The sequence below is a fragment of the Papio anubis genome, chromosome 20, assembly GCF_008728515.1.
Source record: "Papio anubis isolate 15944 chromosome 20, Panubis1.0, whole genome shotgun sequence".
Classification (NCBI taxonomy): domain Eukaryota; kingdom Metazoa; phylum Chordata; class Mammalia; order Primates; family Cercopithecidae; genus Papio; species Papio anubis.
The window spans coordinates 20,493,865-20,509,317 of NC_044995.1; the positions used below are offsets into that span (position 1 = coordinate 20,493,865).

At 55.6% G+C, this 15,453-nt stretch overlaps 1 protein-coding gene across 2 annotated transcripts; it reads right to left on the reverse strand.

Moving 5' to 3' along the window:
* Window positions 1–4,870: 4,870 nt before the first annotated feature.
* Window positions 4,871–14,699, reverse strand: LRFN3 (leucine rich repeat and fibronectin type III domain containing 3). 2 transcript variants are annotated; one of them, XM_031659610.1, is made up of 4 exons: window positions 14,497–14,697; window positions 12,738–14,054; window positions 9,243–10,673; window positions 4,871–5,491 (listed from the first exon to the last, which is right to left on the reverse strand). In XM_031659610.1, the coding sequence occupies exons 3-4, from the start codon at window positions 10,655–10,657 to the stop codon at window positions 5,020–5,022; spliced, it is 1,887 nt and encodes a 628-aa protein (XP_031515470.1). In that variant the 5' UTR covers window positions 10,658–10,673; window positions 12,738–14,054; window positions 14,497–14,697; the 3' UTR covers window positions 4,871–5,019. The 2 variants fall into 2 exon arrangements, with proteins under 2 accessions (XP_031515470.1, XP_003915427.1); XM_003915378.5 differs by having other exon boundaries at window positions 12,738–14,699.
* Between the last annotated feature and the right edge of the window lie 754 nt (window positions 14,700–15,453).

Here is a 15,453-nt window from a genome sequence, read left to right on the forward strand (position 1 = left end):
GCTAATTTGTTTCGTATTTTTAGTAGAGACGAGGTTTCACCGTGTTAGCCAGGATGGTCTCAATCTCCTGACCTCATGATCCGCCCACCTCGGCCTCCCAAAGTGCTGGGATTACAGGCATGAGCCACCAGTCCCGGTGACAAGCAACATTTTGACTTTAAATCCTAGATACACGTGATGGTGTGTATGTGTTTTTGCAGGGGGGTGGGGTGGTCCAGGCATGCTGTGGGGGAACATGGGGGACCCATGCTAGAGGGACCAGCCTGCCCTCCTCCCATCCTTCCTGCTTCCAAATTTGTAATAAGGTACTACCAAGTGTGTGTCCCCCTTCCAGCCCTGCATTTCCTGTGTCCACATTCCCCCTGACCACCCACGGCCACTGCCTCTCAGCCTCCATCCACTGTCTGCCCGCTACTTGAGCCTGGAAAAGGTCCGTCATTCCCATGCTACACAGAAGTCAGCTCCCCCATCTAAGGGGTGGGGCTGTGGATATCAGAGCCCAGTGTCTCACAACTCTTCTTGTCTCTCTGCAATCTTTCTGGAGAACTGGGTAGCGTACAGTAGGGCACACTTTCTGCTGCATGGGGGGCGGGGGCCTCTGGTAAGGTCGTCTCAAATCTCTCTTCAACCACTTCAGGCACCAACTTGGTCCGGATCACCCTTCTGCTTGGACTATTGCAGTATCCTCCTACCCCCCCAGAGCTTCCTTGAGGTCAGAGACTGCTACTCTCATTAGACCTCAAAACCCTTCAATGGGCCAGGCAGAGTGGCTCATGCCACCTGTAATCCCAACACTTTGAGAGGACGAGGCAGGTAGATCACGAGGTCAGGAGTTCGAGACCAGCCTGGCCAACATGGTGAAGCAGTCTCTACTAAAAATACAAAAATTAGCTGGGCGTGGTGGCGGGGCACCTGTAATCCCCGCTACTCGGGAGGCTGAGGCAGAATCACTTGAACCCAGGTAGCAGAGGTTGCAGTGAGCCAAGATTGTGCCACTGCACTCCAGCCTAGGTGACAACGAGACTCCGTGTAAAAAAACAACAAACCCCAAAAAACCCTTCAACAGCTTCTCATGCCACTTAAGAGGACAATCCAGACTCCTCCCAGCAGCCTATGGGGTCCTGCGTCATCGGCTCCCTTCCTGCTCTCCAGCCTCAACCCAAGGTCACTCTCTTCCCTTCCCTCCTCTACTTCCCTCAGCACAGGCTGTTCCATTTGCACGGAATACCCTTCCCACTCCTTTCGTGGTTAACTCCAACCTGCACATCCTTCAGGTCTCAGCCAGGCCTCCCCTCCTCCAGGAAGCCTCTTCAATCTCTCTTGCTAGGTCAGGGCCCCTGGTTACAGGGTCACGCACTTCTGTATGTGTCTCCTGCATGGCGCCCCTTGGTCACCGCAGATGCTTACACTTGCTGGTGTGATTATTTAACATCTATGGTCAGATCTGTAATCCCAGCACTGTGGGAGGCCAAGGCAGGAGAACCACTTGAGGGCAGGAGTTCAAGACCAGTCTGCAAACATAGTGAGACCCCCATCTCTACAAAAATATAAAAATTAGCTGGGTGTGGTGGCACATGCCCATAATCCCAGCTACTTGGGAGGCTGAGGTGGGAGGATCACTTGAGCCTGGGAGGTGGAGGCTGCAGTGAGCCATGATTGCGCCACTGCACTACAGCCTGGGCGACATCGAGACTCTGTCTTTAAAAAAAAAACCTCAGAAACCATTTGTCACCACCAAATGCTGAGCCCTGCGAAGGCAGCGCCTGTGCTGTATTTGTTCAGCAATGAATCCCCAGCACACCGCACACAGCAAGGATTGCTCACATTTAAAAATCAGGGTTTAGGGCCGGGCGCGGTGGCTCACACCTGTAATCCCAGCACTTTGGGAGGCTGAGGCGGGTGGATCACGAGGTTAAGAGATCAAGACCATCCTGGCCAACACGGAGAAATAAAAAAATTAGTCGGAGAAATAAAAAAATAAAAAAATTACAGACAGGCACCTGTAATCCCAGCTACTCGAGAGGCTGAGGCAGAAGAATCGCTTGAACCCAAGAGACGGGGGTTGCAGTGAGCCGAGATCGCGCCATTGCACTCCACTCCGGGTGCCACAGGAGCGAGACTCCGTCTCAAAAAAAAAAAAAAAAAAAAAAGAGGATTTAGGAACAGTGCCCTCTGGCTCCCCCTCATGGGAGCAACTGGTAATTGTAGACAGCCCTAGGCCCCCACGACTATCCTCCCTCCCTAAGCTCCTTTTCTTTCTTTCTTTTCATTTTATTTTATTTTATTTTTTTGAGACAGAGTCTCGCTCTGTCGCCCAGGCTGGAGTGCAGTGGCTGGATCTCAGCTCACTGCAAGCTCCACCTCCCGAGTTTACGCCATTCTCCTGCCTCAGCCTTGGGAGTAGCTGGGACTGCAGGTGCCCACCACCTCGCCCGGCTAGTTTTTTTGTATTTTTTAGTAGAGACAGGGTTTCACCGTGTTAGACAGGATGGTCTTGATCTCCTGACCTCGTGATCCGCCCGTCTCGGCCTCCCAAAGTGCTGGGATTACAGGCTTGAGCCACCGCGCCCGGCCTCCTTTTCTATTTTTTTGGAGACAGGGTGTCGCTCTATGGCCCAGGCTAGAGTGCAGTGGCGCAATCCTAGCTCACTGCAGCCTCGAACTCCTGGGCTCAAGTGATCCTCCTGCCTTAGCCTCCCGAGTAGCTGGGACCACAGGCTCGAGCCACCATGTCCCCGCTCCTAGACCCCTTTCCCCAAGACTCATGCCCTCACTCTTCTTGATGACCTCACCTTACTTCAGCTGTCCACGGCTAATGAACAAGAAGGACCTCATGATGCTGCTGGGGCCTTGGGGAGTGAGGGGTGGTCAGACCAGGTACCCCAGGACTCAGGCTGGCCCCATGACTCATGGCATAGTATGTTCAAGGCCTAGATCCCCCAGAAAAGCTGTGGCAGAATCTAGAATGTGTGATCGCGTGAGGTCACGGTCATGTACCTCAGGTCATGAGTAGGGCCAGTTCATCTTGGGTTCTCTTTACCATGCCCTCACGCCAGTGTCCCTCCAGGTGACAGACCCCAGGTTTCCTCCACACTCCTGCCTCTGGGGACATCACTAGTGAAGCCCTGAGTTCAGGGGATGCTATTCCTCTTACTGCCAACCCCATTCCTGGATCTCCAAGGATGCTCAACATCTCCTAGGCCAGGGTTTGGTACTACAAACCTCCAGGCTTGGTGTGCCATGGGGCCTAGGGCAGGGCAAGACAGAGTAAGGACCCGCCCTGCAGAGACACCAGGCTGAAGGTTCCAGATCAACCCAGACTCCAGGCCCACAGGTTGACAGGGGCTGCACCCTCTAGCTACACTTTCTTACCCCCTCCTCTCAAATCCCCTGAATCTGCCGTCTGCCCCAACTGACCCCCTAACACTGCTCTCCGGGGGGTCACCACAGCCTTTATTTATATCATTGCACACAAGAGTCTCTTGGGTCTGAATTGCTTGGTCTTCTTCCCCCTGCCCCTCTCCCTGCTGTTCTTGTTTAGTCTTTGTTAGGTTTTTCTTTGCATCACCCTTAAATATGGAAAGTCCCTAGCCAGGGGCAGTGGCTCACACCTGTAATCCCAGCAATCCAGGAGGCTGAGGAGGGAGGATCACTTGAGGCCAGTTTGGGATCAGCCTGGGCAATAGAGCGAGACACCCCATCTCTTTAAAAAAAAAAAAAGTCCCATAGTGGGGACTTGGAACCACCCCCCACAAGAGGCTGTCTTAACCCCAGCAGTGTCAGTTCCTGTCTCTGCTGACAAAGCCCTCATTTCTGTTCCCAGCTTCAGCCTCAGACCAGGGTTCTTGCAGCCTCCTGAATGCCACACCCTGGACATCCTCAGGGCCCCTACATCTACCAAGTTCCCCACCAGGCATATCATCTTTCCCAAACCTGCTCCTCCTCCCTGGTCCTATATCAGGGCAGTCCCCACCATCTCCCTGCCCCACCCCACGGCCCCACAGCTCCATAACCCACTGCCTTAGCTTCCCACAGCTTCCCGAGTGTCTCTATCAACCCACTCCCTTTTCTTGTCCCCCAGCTCAGCTGATCCAACGTTGTCCTCACGCACCCAGGTCCCTGCCCCAGCCTCCCCTGGAGCTCCCAGCTTCAGTCTTCCCCTTGGGTCCACCCTCCTCAGAGCACTAGAAGGATCTTCCTAAAGCCTCAATCTGACCCCATCCCTCCCTTGCATACAACCCTCCATGGCTCCCCAGTACCATCAGGCCACAGTCTGAGCTCCTCAGCCTGGAGGTCCTAGACCCTGCTCAACCCTCCTGCCTCACCTCTACCATAGCACCCCCAGTGCCCAGGGCACACCACCACCTTGCTTGTGCTGTGCCCTCTGCCTGAAAGAGCTTTCCTTCTGCTCTTTGCCCAGTTATCTCCTTTAAATGTCATTCTCAGATCACATGTGTCCTCCTCCAGGAAGCCCTCCCTGACCACATCTGGGGCTGAGCAGGGTACCTCTTCTGGACTGTCACAATCCCCCAGGCTTCCCTCATCCCCACATCCCTGGTCACTCTGGGCTATCACTGTCTAGGGATGTGTCTGTCTCCCATTTGACTTTAGGCCCCTGCGGGCAGGGCTCAGGGCTGTCTGGATCACCACAGCATCCCCCAACCCAGGGCATGCCCAGAGCAAACACACAGGGAACATCTATTGTCTGAATGGATCGCCATCCTCAGCCTCCTCCAGCGTCCTCAGACTGAACTGGGCAGGGTGGGGTGGGGGATGTCTCTCCCCAAAGGAGGCATTCCCCAGCTCCAGACCCCTGCTCCGTCCCCCAACCCCCATAGACAGAGACGAGGGCAAGGGTCTAGGCCCAAGCTTAGAAAAATAGGACTTTCTTGTTGTGCCCTGTGTCCCCGACACCCTCCCCATCAGAGTTTTAAAAACCATGAGCAATTTGGTGAGTCTGAGGCCAGGTGGGTCCTGCTGTCCGTGGGGCCAGAGAAGCCTTAGAGGGGGCGCGCCTGGCTAGGGTCCCACAGGTTCGTGGCCGGGCCCCCAGGGCTCGCAGTCCAGCTGGACCACGGTGTGGGCCCTGAGCGCCGCCGGCTCAGGGGCGGGCGGGGCGGGTGTGGGCGTGGGGCCCAGGGCGCCATTGGTCTGGGAGCAAACGCTGCTGACAGGCGCGGGAGTCTTGGCCTTGCCGGGGGGCTGGCCGCCGTGCACCTTGTAGCGCATCAGCAGCACGAAGATGAAGACCAGTACCGAGGCCACGATCACGCCGCCCAGCGCGATGATCATCGTGCCGCCCAGGAAGGGAGCGTGCGGCGCCCCGCATGGCCGCAGCGCGGGTTCGGTGGAGAAGCGGGCGCAGCCCACAGGCCGTGTGGCTGTGAGCCCCGTGGCGCTGTCCTCGTACACGGCGAGCACGCACAGGTCGTAGGCCCGGCCCGACGCCAGGTCCGTCAGCAGGAACGAGCGGCTGTCCGCCGGGATCATCCTGCAGGGCAGGCAAGTGGGGGTCAGGTCTCAGGCTGCCCAGCCCCCATCCTGTGCTTCCCTCACCAAACTCCCCGCGGGGCTAGGCTTCCCACCAGTCTACTGCCTCATTTCATTCTACCCAGTGAGCTCCCTCTCACCACCACCCCATTTCCCTTTGGTCTGACATCCGATTCAGCCACCTGACTGATATCCCTCCAGTGCTGGCCAATTTCACTCTAGCCCATCCTCTCACATATCCTCATGGGCTGCTGCCCAATTTCACTCTAGTCCCACCACCCAATTTCTTTAACAGCTCACCACATGAGTTCTTCCAATCCATCCTGTTTCTTTTTTTCTGTTTTCTTAGAAACAGGGTCTTGCTCTGTTGTCCAAGCTGGAGTGCAGTGGCATGATCATGGCTCACTGCAGCCTCTAACTCCTGGACTCAAGTCATCCTCCCGCCTCAGCCTCCTGAGTAGCTGGAACTACAGGCATGCACTACCATGCTCAGCTAATTAAAAAAATTTTTTTTTGTAGAGATGGGCTCTTGCTATATTGCCCAGGCTGGTCTCAAACTCCTGGCCTCAAATTCCTGGCTTCAAGGCAGTCCAGCCTCCTGCCTTGGCCTCCTTAAGTATTGGGATTACAGGCGTGAGCCACCACACCTTGCCAGTTTCATTTTATACCCAACTGCCCAATTTTCCTTTTGCACTGCCCATGCAATTTCCCTCCAGTCTGCAGCCCAGCTCTGCTCTAGCTTCCCTGCCCAATTTTGCCCCAATCCTCTGCCTGATTTCACTCTGGCCCCACTGCCAGTCATCTCTCCAGTTCACCACCCCGTTTTGCTTTAACCCTGTCCAATTTCCCTCTAATTTAATCCTTTTGTCTTCTAGCCACCCCCCATCCAATTTCCCTCACATTGTACCTCCCAGTCTCCTCCAGACCCTTGCCAATTTCCCTCTGGTTCCCCTATTTCCTGCAGCCTATGCCAAATTTCCCTTTTCCAGCTGCCTGATTTTCCTCTAGTGTACAGCTAGGATTCTCTCCAATCGAACCACCTGATCTCCCTGTACCCCTACTGACCGATTTCCTTGTAACCTGCCAATAAATGTCCCCCTAGCCCTATTGCCTTATTATTATGACTGTATCAATAGCCTATTTTCCAATGAGCCCTGTCGTCTGATTCCCTTTTCATTAAACTAATGTGCCTCCATCACTGCTGCTTTCTTTTTCTCCCTGTTGCCTTATTTCTTCCCAGCTCTGTCACCTGCTTCTCTTTTATCTCTGTTGGCAGGTTTCTATTTATCTTTTTCTTTGTTGTTTCCATTTAATCCTTACCACCCAATTTCACTATAGTTTCTTTTGTAGCTGGGCACGCTGTTGGAGAGTTGACTTGTCTTGTCACCTGTTTTATTCCTAGGCTATTCTAATGAGAGAGGTACAGGGAACTCCGTGGTTGCCTGGGGCAGGGTGACTGTCTAGGAGAGCATTCATTCCATTCCCCACCTGGCAAGGTGGCCAGGACTTGTGTGACTTTTTCTTTTTTTGAGATGGAATCTCACTCTGTCACCCAGCCTGGAGTGCAGTGGTGCAGCCTCGGCTCACTGCAACTCTGCCTCCCAGGTTCAAGCGATTCTCCTGCCTCAGCCTCCTGAGTAGCTGGGACTACAGGCGCATGCCACCACGCTCAGCTAATTTAGTAGAGATGGGGTTTCACTGTGTTAGCCAGGATGGTCTCGAACTCCTGACCCGGTGATCCACCCGCCTCGGCCTCCCAAAGTGCTGGGATTATAGGCGTGAGTCACCGCGCCCGGCCGACCTGTGTGATTTTCAGGGGCAGGGCTTTCATGGAATCGTCCATGTCTGAGAAACGGAGTAGAATGAGCTCAGTGGGTTGCCAGGACTGAAATGGAAATCATGTGGCCTTTTCTTGAGGTGTTGGCCCCAAGGGAGGGAAAGGACATCCAGGTACTAGGTCCCCAAGTACCTGGGTCCCCAAGGCACAGACCTCAGCCCTGGGGAGGTCCAGTCTTTACAGCCAGGCCTTGGGACTGCACCCTTGGCCCAGCCTGGTTGTGAGGACAGGGACTCACCCACAGCCGCAGTCCATCCATGCAAGGTTGAACTTTGGTAAGAGGTGTCAATAGCACCTGGGTCCACAGCCACCACTGCTGACCACATGTGGTCACCGCAGATGTGCTGAGTGCTCTCCAGCTTGGAGGGACAAGTTGGACTGAGCCACCTCTTGGAGTATGTAAACCCCAGGTTCTGTGTTTGCAACAACAGAAGAGAGAAGAAAATCCCCCCCAAGTGTGGCAAATTGGGTATTTCTGTTTACCTGGCAAAAGGAACTTGAACTAGGTTTGATTTGATTTAGAAAATAAAAAATCTATGCCGGGTGCGGTGGTTCACACCTGTAATCCCAGCACTTTGGGAGGTTGAGGCAGGGATCATCTGAGATCAGGACTTCGAGACCAGCCTGGCCAACATGGTGAAACCCCATCTCTACTAAAAATAAAATGTGAACATTAGCTGGGTGTCGTGGTGCATGCCTGTAATCCCAGCTACTAGGGAGGCTGAGGCACGAGAATCGCTTGAACCCGGGAAGCGGAGGTTGTAGTGAGAGACTGCACCACTGCACTCCAGCCTGGGTGACAAACTGAGACCCTGTCTCAAAAAAAAAATCTGGGCCAGGCGCGGTGGCTCACACCTGTAATCCCAGCACTTTGGGAGGCCGAGGTGGGCAGATCACAAGGTCAGGAGATCGAGACCATCCTGGCTAACATGGTGAAACCCTGTCTCTACTAAAAAATACAAAAAACTAGCCGGGCGAAGTGGCGGGCGCCTGTGGTCCCAGCTACTCGGGAGGCTGAGGCAGGAGAATGGCGTGAACCCGGGAGGCGGAGCTTGCAGTGAGCCGAGATCACGCCACTGCACTCCAGCCTGGGCGACAAAACAAGACTCACTCTCACAAAAAAAAAAAAAAAAAAAAAAAAAAAAGAAAAAAGAAAAAATCTGGATGTCACTATATTAGAACTCAAAACATGGAATAGTTCACACCACACACACCCGAAGCCCAGTCTCTATCGAACCTCCTCCCTGAAATTTTCATTCTAACCTCTGGTCTGATTTCTTTTTCTAACAGAGCTGCTTATTTCATTTTTTCTGGGCTCCCTGTGCTTTCCTGTTTGATCTCCTTTTCTTCCTGCAGCCCAGCTAGTATCTAGTCCTGTCATCTGGAAAACCTGGTGTTTCTCTCTTTATCTTTACAACTTAAATTTATTTTTATCCCCTTATCTCCCCCACCCACCCTTGCCCATTAACATTTTATTCTTCTGCCCTGATTACTTTCTCCTCCTGCTGCCTGGTTTCCTTTTTATGTTTGCTACTACTATTTATTCTTGCTGCCTAATTTCTTTTTACCCATGCAGCCTGATTTCTTTTATCCTTATTGCTTGATCTTTTTTAGCCCTGTAACCTGATTTATTTTAACATTTGCTGTCTCATTTACTTCGTCCTTCTTGTCTGACTTCTTTTTATCACTGCTGTCAGATTTCATTGACCCTTTCTGCCAGATTCTTGTTATCCTTGCCTGATTTCTTTTACTTTTGCTGCCTGATTTCTTTTACTTTTGCTGCCTGATTTCTTTTGGAACCTTCCAACACCATTTATCAGTTGTGCTTCAGTGTAGGGTTTTAGTAGGTGTACCCTCAACCCTCCCCCTTGCCTCACTCCCCCACGCAAGCTACCCCAGGGCCTGGATCCTGCACCTGTAGACGAGGATGTCATCAGCTGAGCTGTTGTACTGGATCTGGTACATGCGGATGCCCGGGATAGGCCGCTGATCCGGCCACTGGACGAGAGCAGCTGTGGCCCCGTGCTCAGTCACCTGGACGCCACGGTCGGTAGAGGGCCCAGTGTCGGCCGCCTTGGCAGAGGCAGAGGCAGCGGAGGGTGGGGTGAGAGCATCAGGATCCCCGTCCCGCGGGGGGTCACAGCTGGTGCTGTTGGCTAGCTGAGGAGGCGGTGGGGGGCCCACAGTCAGCTCCACAGCAGCTGTGGCCTCACCAGCTGCATTGGCCGCGATACAAGTGAAGATGCCACCATCACCCGGCTCGGTGACCAGCAGCTCCAGCGTCCCATTGGGGAAGGCGCGGGCACGGCTCGAGTTGCCCAGCAGCCGGCCCTGGGGTGACACCCAACGCACACGGGGCTCTGGGTCCCCCACTGCCCGGCAGCGCAGGGCAGCTGGCCGACCTGCGGGCACTGCCAGGGGTGGCGAGCGGTGAGTCACCACGGGTGGCTCGCAGACAAACTCCTCCTCGCCCACCGCCCAGAAGTAGCGGCCGCCCAGAGCGGGTGGGGATGCACAGGCCTCGAGGTCATCCTCCCGCGCCAGGCGACGCAGCCACACCAGCTCGCAGTTGCAGTGCAGTGGGTTCCCGCCAAAGGCCAGCACCAGGGCAGAGGCGGGCGAGCCCCGGGGCCTGGCAAGCAGGGGCAGGCGGGAGAAGAGCGGGTCAGGTGGGATTGTGGTCAGGCGGTTGGAGGTCATGTCCAGCCGGGCCAGCTTGTGCAGGCGGGAAAAGGCGCCGGCGGGCACGGAAGCCAGCAGGTTGTGGTCAAGGCCCAATGTGTTGACATTGCCCAGGCGGCCCAGGGCCTCCCAGGGCAGCTGTTCGAGGTTGTTGTAGGAGAGATCGAGGTCCTCCAGCGTCTCGGCACAGTCATCCAGGGCGCTGGCTGCCAGCGCTGCCAGCTGGTTGTTGCTGAGGATGAGGTGGCGCAAGTTGACCAGGCCACGCAGCTGGCCCTCGCCCAGTGAGGTCAGCCGGTTGCCATCCAGGTGCAGCGCACGCAGGGCCCGTAGGTCGGCGAAGGCGCCAGCGGCCACGTGGCGGATGGTATTCCGAGACAGGCTCAGATGCAGCAGGCCCGTCATGTTGGCCAGGTCGCGGCGGCGCACGGAGGCAATGAAGTTGTCTGCCAGCCGCAGTTCGGCTGCCCGACGGTCCAGCGAGGGTGGCACGAACAGGAGGCCCGCCCCTGGGCACAGCACGCTTAGGGGCAGCGATTGTGTCTGGCAGCGGCAGCGGCGGGGACACAGGCTCGGTGTGGCTGACTGGGGTGGAGATGAGGCGGGGGCCAGCGGCAGCAGGCACAGGAGCAACGGGAGGATGGCCATCGCGGGCAGGAGTGTCCTGTGGGGAAGAGGGGAGGCGTGAGGGCAGAAGAGGGGTTCTACAGCGGATGGGGGTGGTCTGAGACCAGGAGAGAAGGTCACAGTGGGCTGAGGGCAGAAGGGCTGGTCAAAGACCGTCAGATGTGACCAAAAGCCAGAGGAAGGCCAGGCGCAGTAGCTCACACCTGTAATCCCAGCATTTGGGGAGGTTGAGGCAGGAGGATGGCTTGAGGCCAGGAGTTCAAGACCAGCCTGGGCAACAAAGTGAGACCGTGTATCTATTATACAAAAGTTCTCAAAAATTAGCTGGGGTTGGCTGGGCGCGGTGGCTCACGCCTGTAATCCCAGCACTTTGGGAGGCCGAAGTGGGTGGATCACGAGGTCAGGAGATCGAGACCATCCTGGCTAACACGGTGAAACCCCGTCTGTACTAAAAATACAAAAAAGTGGCCGGGCATGGTGGCAGGCACTTGTAGTCCCAGCTACTTGGGAGGCTGAGGCAGGAGAATGATGTGAACCTGGGAGGCGGAGCTTGCAGTGAGCTGAGATTGCGCCACTGCACTCCAGCCTGGGCGACAGAATGAGACTCTGTCTCAAAAAAAAAAAAAAAAATTAGCTGGGCATAGTGGCGCCCACCTGTAGCCCTAGCTATGTGGGACGCTGAGGTGGGAGGATCAGTTTAAGCCCAAGAGTTTGAGGTTGCAGCGAGCTATGACTGTGCCACCACACTCCAGCCTGGGCAACAGAGCGAGACTCTGTCTCTCCAAAAGAAAAAAGAAAAAAAATGGTCAGAGAAATGACAGCTGGTTTGGGTGAGTGGTAGGAAAACCAGAGGGCTTTAGACATGGTCAGAGATGGTCAAAGCTGGCCATGGGGAGACGGAGCAGCCAGGGTGGCAGGAATGATTAGAAGTGGTCAGATATGACCAGAGAAGAGAAGGGGTTAGAGATGGTCAGGAAGATGAGTGGTGGACAAAGAGAAGGGAGGGCATGGGTTGGGCTCAGATCTGGGGGAGATGACCATGTCAGAGACACGTGGTCAGAAACGGCCCAAAGCCAGCAAGGCGGTCAGAGAGGAGGAAAAGGACAGACATGGCAGAGTCAGTGGGAGTCCAGGACAGCTGCTCAGGAGGATGGTGCGGGAAGAGGTCATCGGAGAGAGGAAAGGCAGCAGAGATGTTTGAGATGATCAGAGGGAATCGGCCAGTGAGAGAGAGAGGAGAGGTGGCCAGAGATGGTCAGAGGGCATCAGTGAATGAGAAAGAGAGGAGAGGCGGCCAGAGACGGTCAGAAAGCATCAGCGCTGAGAGTGAGAGAGAGGAGAGGTGGCCAGAGACGATCAGAGGGTATCAGCGAGCGAGAGAGAGGAGAGGTGGCCAGAGATGGTAAGAGGGTTGCAGACTGGGAGTTAGGGTCGGGGTGGGAAGAGGGCAAGAGCAGTGGGAGAGATGGCTAGAGAAAGGGAAAGGTGGCCAGAGGAAGCTGGAGAGGAGAGATGGACAGAGGCGGCTGGAGAGAAGAGTGGTGGACAGCAATGTCAAAGATGGATGGGGACGGTCACAGACCCAGGCTTAGATTCAGGGGTGGAGAAAGAGCAAGACAGCTGGTGAATGATGATTAGAGAGGCACAGTGGACACAGATGTCAGCAATGGTCACTAAGAAGCAGCAGGCAGAGGCGACTGGAGAGAGGACCTGTGGACAGAGGTGTCACAAAGATGATCAGAGAGAGAAAAGGGGAACAGAGATGGCCATTGAGAGGACAGGTGGAGAAAGGAGATCAGAGAGAGGAGTGGTGGACAAGAGAGGTGGTGGAGATGGTAGGACAGACAGCGAGAGGCTGTAAAGGTTGCAGGGGTCAGAGACCTGGAGGTACCATGAACTAGGGCAGGGGAGGTCAGAGAGGGGCAGGGCTGGCCAGTGTCCAGAGAGTGTTTGGAGCAGAGCAGGAGCTGAAGGCAGACCCACAGGGAAATGTCTTTTTTCTGGAGAAACCCCAAGAGTGCCAAAGGGTGCCTGGTACTGTAACCCGCAGCCACAACGCTCCTCCCAGCCCCTCCCCACCTGGAGGTTTCAGCAGCCTTACCTGAGCTAGAAGCTGCCCCAGGGAGCAGAGTTCTAGCTCCAGGGGAGTCAGAGGTCAGGACTCTGGAGGGAGCATCTGGTCATGCCTTTCCTGTCCCCAAGGCTTCTGTAGAGGGACTGTGTCCTGACTAGGCTCAAATCTGTGGCAACGGAGTCTCCAGACTTTAATACTCAGGGTCCCAGACCCCAAAATATCGGGCCTCTGGGGTCCAGTTTTAGGGGTCCAGTTTGGGTTGTTCAGGGTCAGGGTCTCCCAGGTCCAGTCTTGGGATGCTAAGCAGCCAAACGGTGGGGTTTAGAGTCTGAGATCCGATCCTGGGGTGGTGCATTCAGATATTGGGGTGCTGAGTCAAGATTAGGAGGTCTCAAGTCCCAGATTTCAGCATTCAGGTCTGCAGCAAGGACTTCAGGCCCAAACTCGGGTTCAGGCCCCTTGGAATCCCACAGTCCAGATCTTGGAATTTGAGGCCTGAATCCCAGGGTTCAGGTCCCCAAGAGTGGGTTCCAGGGTACAGTACTGGAAATCCAGCCCCAGATTTCAAGGTCTCAGGCGCAGAATTCAGAGTTCAGCTCCAGGCTTGAGGTTTTATATGTCAAATATTGGGGTTCTGCTCCAAATATTGGGGTCTGTGTTCCAAATTGTGGAGTTCCGGCTCCAAATGTTGAGGTCCCAGTGACCGATGTTGAGATTCCAGCTCCATATATTGGGGTTCAGGCTCCAGATCTTGGGGTTCCACGGCCGGATCTGGGGGTGCTGGTCCCAGATCAGGGTTCCAGGCTCGGGTTTCTGGAACTCCCGGTTCAATCTCGGGGTGCAGGACCCCGAGGTGGAGGTTAGGGCGCGGGGTCCGGGGCGGCAGCGTCCCGGCTGGCTTCCTGGGCTGCGGCGGAGGCTGACTCGGAGGGAGGGGACCGCCTGCGGTGGGGAGGGGGTCGACCGGGCAGCCCCAGGGCCGGGTGGGGCGAGGCCTGGGAGCGGAGGGACGGACAGACAGACTGGGACACGCGGGATGGAGGCACCGCAGCGCAGGCAGGAGCGCAGGGGGGAGGGGCCGCGTTCAGAGACCCCTCCCCCGCCAGGGCCGGGGCGGGGGCCGGACGGGGGCCGGGCTGGAGGGCCGGGTCCGGGCGCTCCCGCGGCCTCCTCGCCGGGAACCCAGGGCCGCGCGCGCACCCGCGCTTAAAGGCGCAGGCTCCGCGCGCACCCGCGCTTAAAGGCGTAGGCACCCGCCCCTTCTCTCAAAGACGCACCCCGGCCGCACCTCCCATGGAGTCGCCCTGGCGCTGCTGGGAACGAGAATCCCTGGATATGGAGAGACTGTGAGACAGAGAGACAGAGAAGAACAGAGATACAGAGAGGCAGACAAAAAGATGGGCAGGCTTAGATTGATGGACAGAGAAGAGTAACTGGAAAGAGGCAGAGGGAGAGATTGAAACACACATATTCGAGACATGGAAATGCACAGAGACAGCGAGACACAGAGAGAGATGGAGTGACAAGAGATAAGGACAAGTCAGAGAAAGAAACAGATAGAGACGTGCGTGCGCGCGCACACACAGACACACACACACACTCACGCTCTAAGACGCAGCACCTGGGCTGTAAGAATGGTGTGTGTATGTGCATTCAGTAACCATTCATAGCCTTGAGTGTAGCGCTTCATTCCAGAGCCACTGGCCCCCCAGACCTGTTTCTTTCTGCCCCCCTATCTCAGCACCACCTCCCTGGAATGTCCTTTCCACGGGTGGAGTTTCCTTACCTGCCCATGCCCAGCAACAGGCTTGATCTTTCAGGCCAGAGGGGCTCCTTCCCAAGGCTCCTTTCTCTGGCTGCAAGAGGGAAAACTTGTGCGATCTGGGATTAGAGAAAGACTTCAAGACACACTGACAGCCGGGCGCGGTGGCTCACGCCTGTAATCCTGGCTCTTTGGGAGGCCGAGGTGGGCGGATCACTTGAGGTCAGGCGTTGGAGACCAGCCTGGCCAACATGGAGAAACCCTGTCTCTACTAAAAATACAAAAATTAGCCTGATGTGGTGGCGGCACCTGTAATCCCAGCTACTTGGGAGGCTGAGGCAGGAGAATCGCTCCAACCCGGGAGGTGGAGATTATAGTGATCCAAGATCACGCCACTGCACTCCAGCCTGGGGGACAGAGCGAGGCTCTGTCTCTAAATAAATAAATAAAATAAAAATAAAAATAATAATTACCTGGGCGTGGTGTCACATGCCTGTAATCTCAGCTACTCAGGAGCCTGAGGCAAGAGAATTGCTGGAACCTGAGAGGCGCAGGTTGCAGTGAGCCGGGATCACACCGCTGCACTCCAGCATGGGCAACAGAGTGAGACTCTGTCTCAAAAAGAAAAGAAAAGAAAGACACATTGACCAAATATGCTCGAGATGGGGGAGAAGATAGGAAATGGGGTAGAGACGGGGGCTGGCCAGATTGACCCTATAATGTGTCTACTGTCTTCCTCTCCCCTTCCCACTCAGGTTCACCGCCCCACAGAAGACCCTGGATGGAACTGACTCTGCAGGAATGGGGTCTGCCTGTCCTGATGCTTGGGAGAGAACGGGGGAGGGAAGGCTGGGTTCGGATCACAGGCTCTCCTGGCAGATGTGTCACAGAAAGCTGGCTGTGAGTGACCATCTACAAGCCTGGCCTGGGAACTTGGTTATAGCAACATGGGGGACATGATATTTTAGGAACCTGATCCAA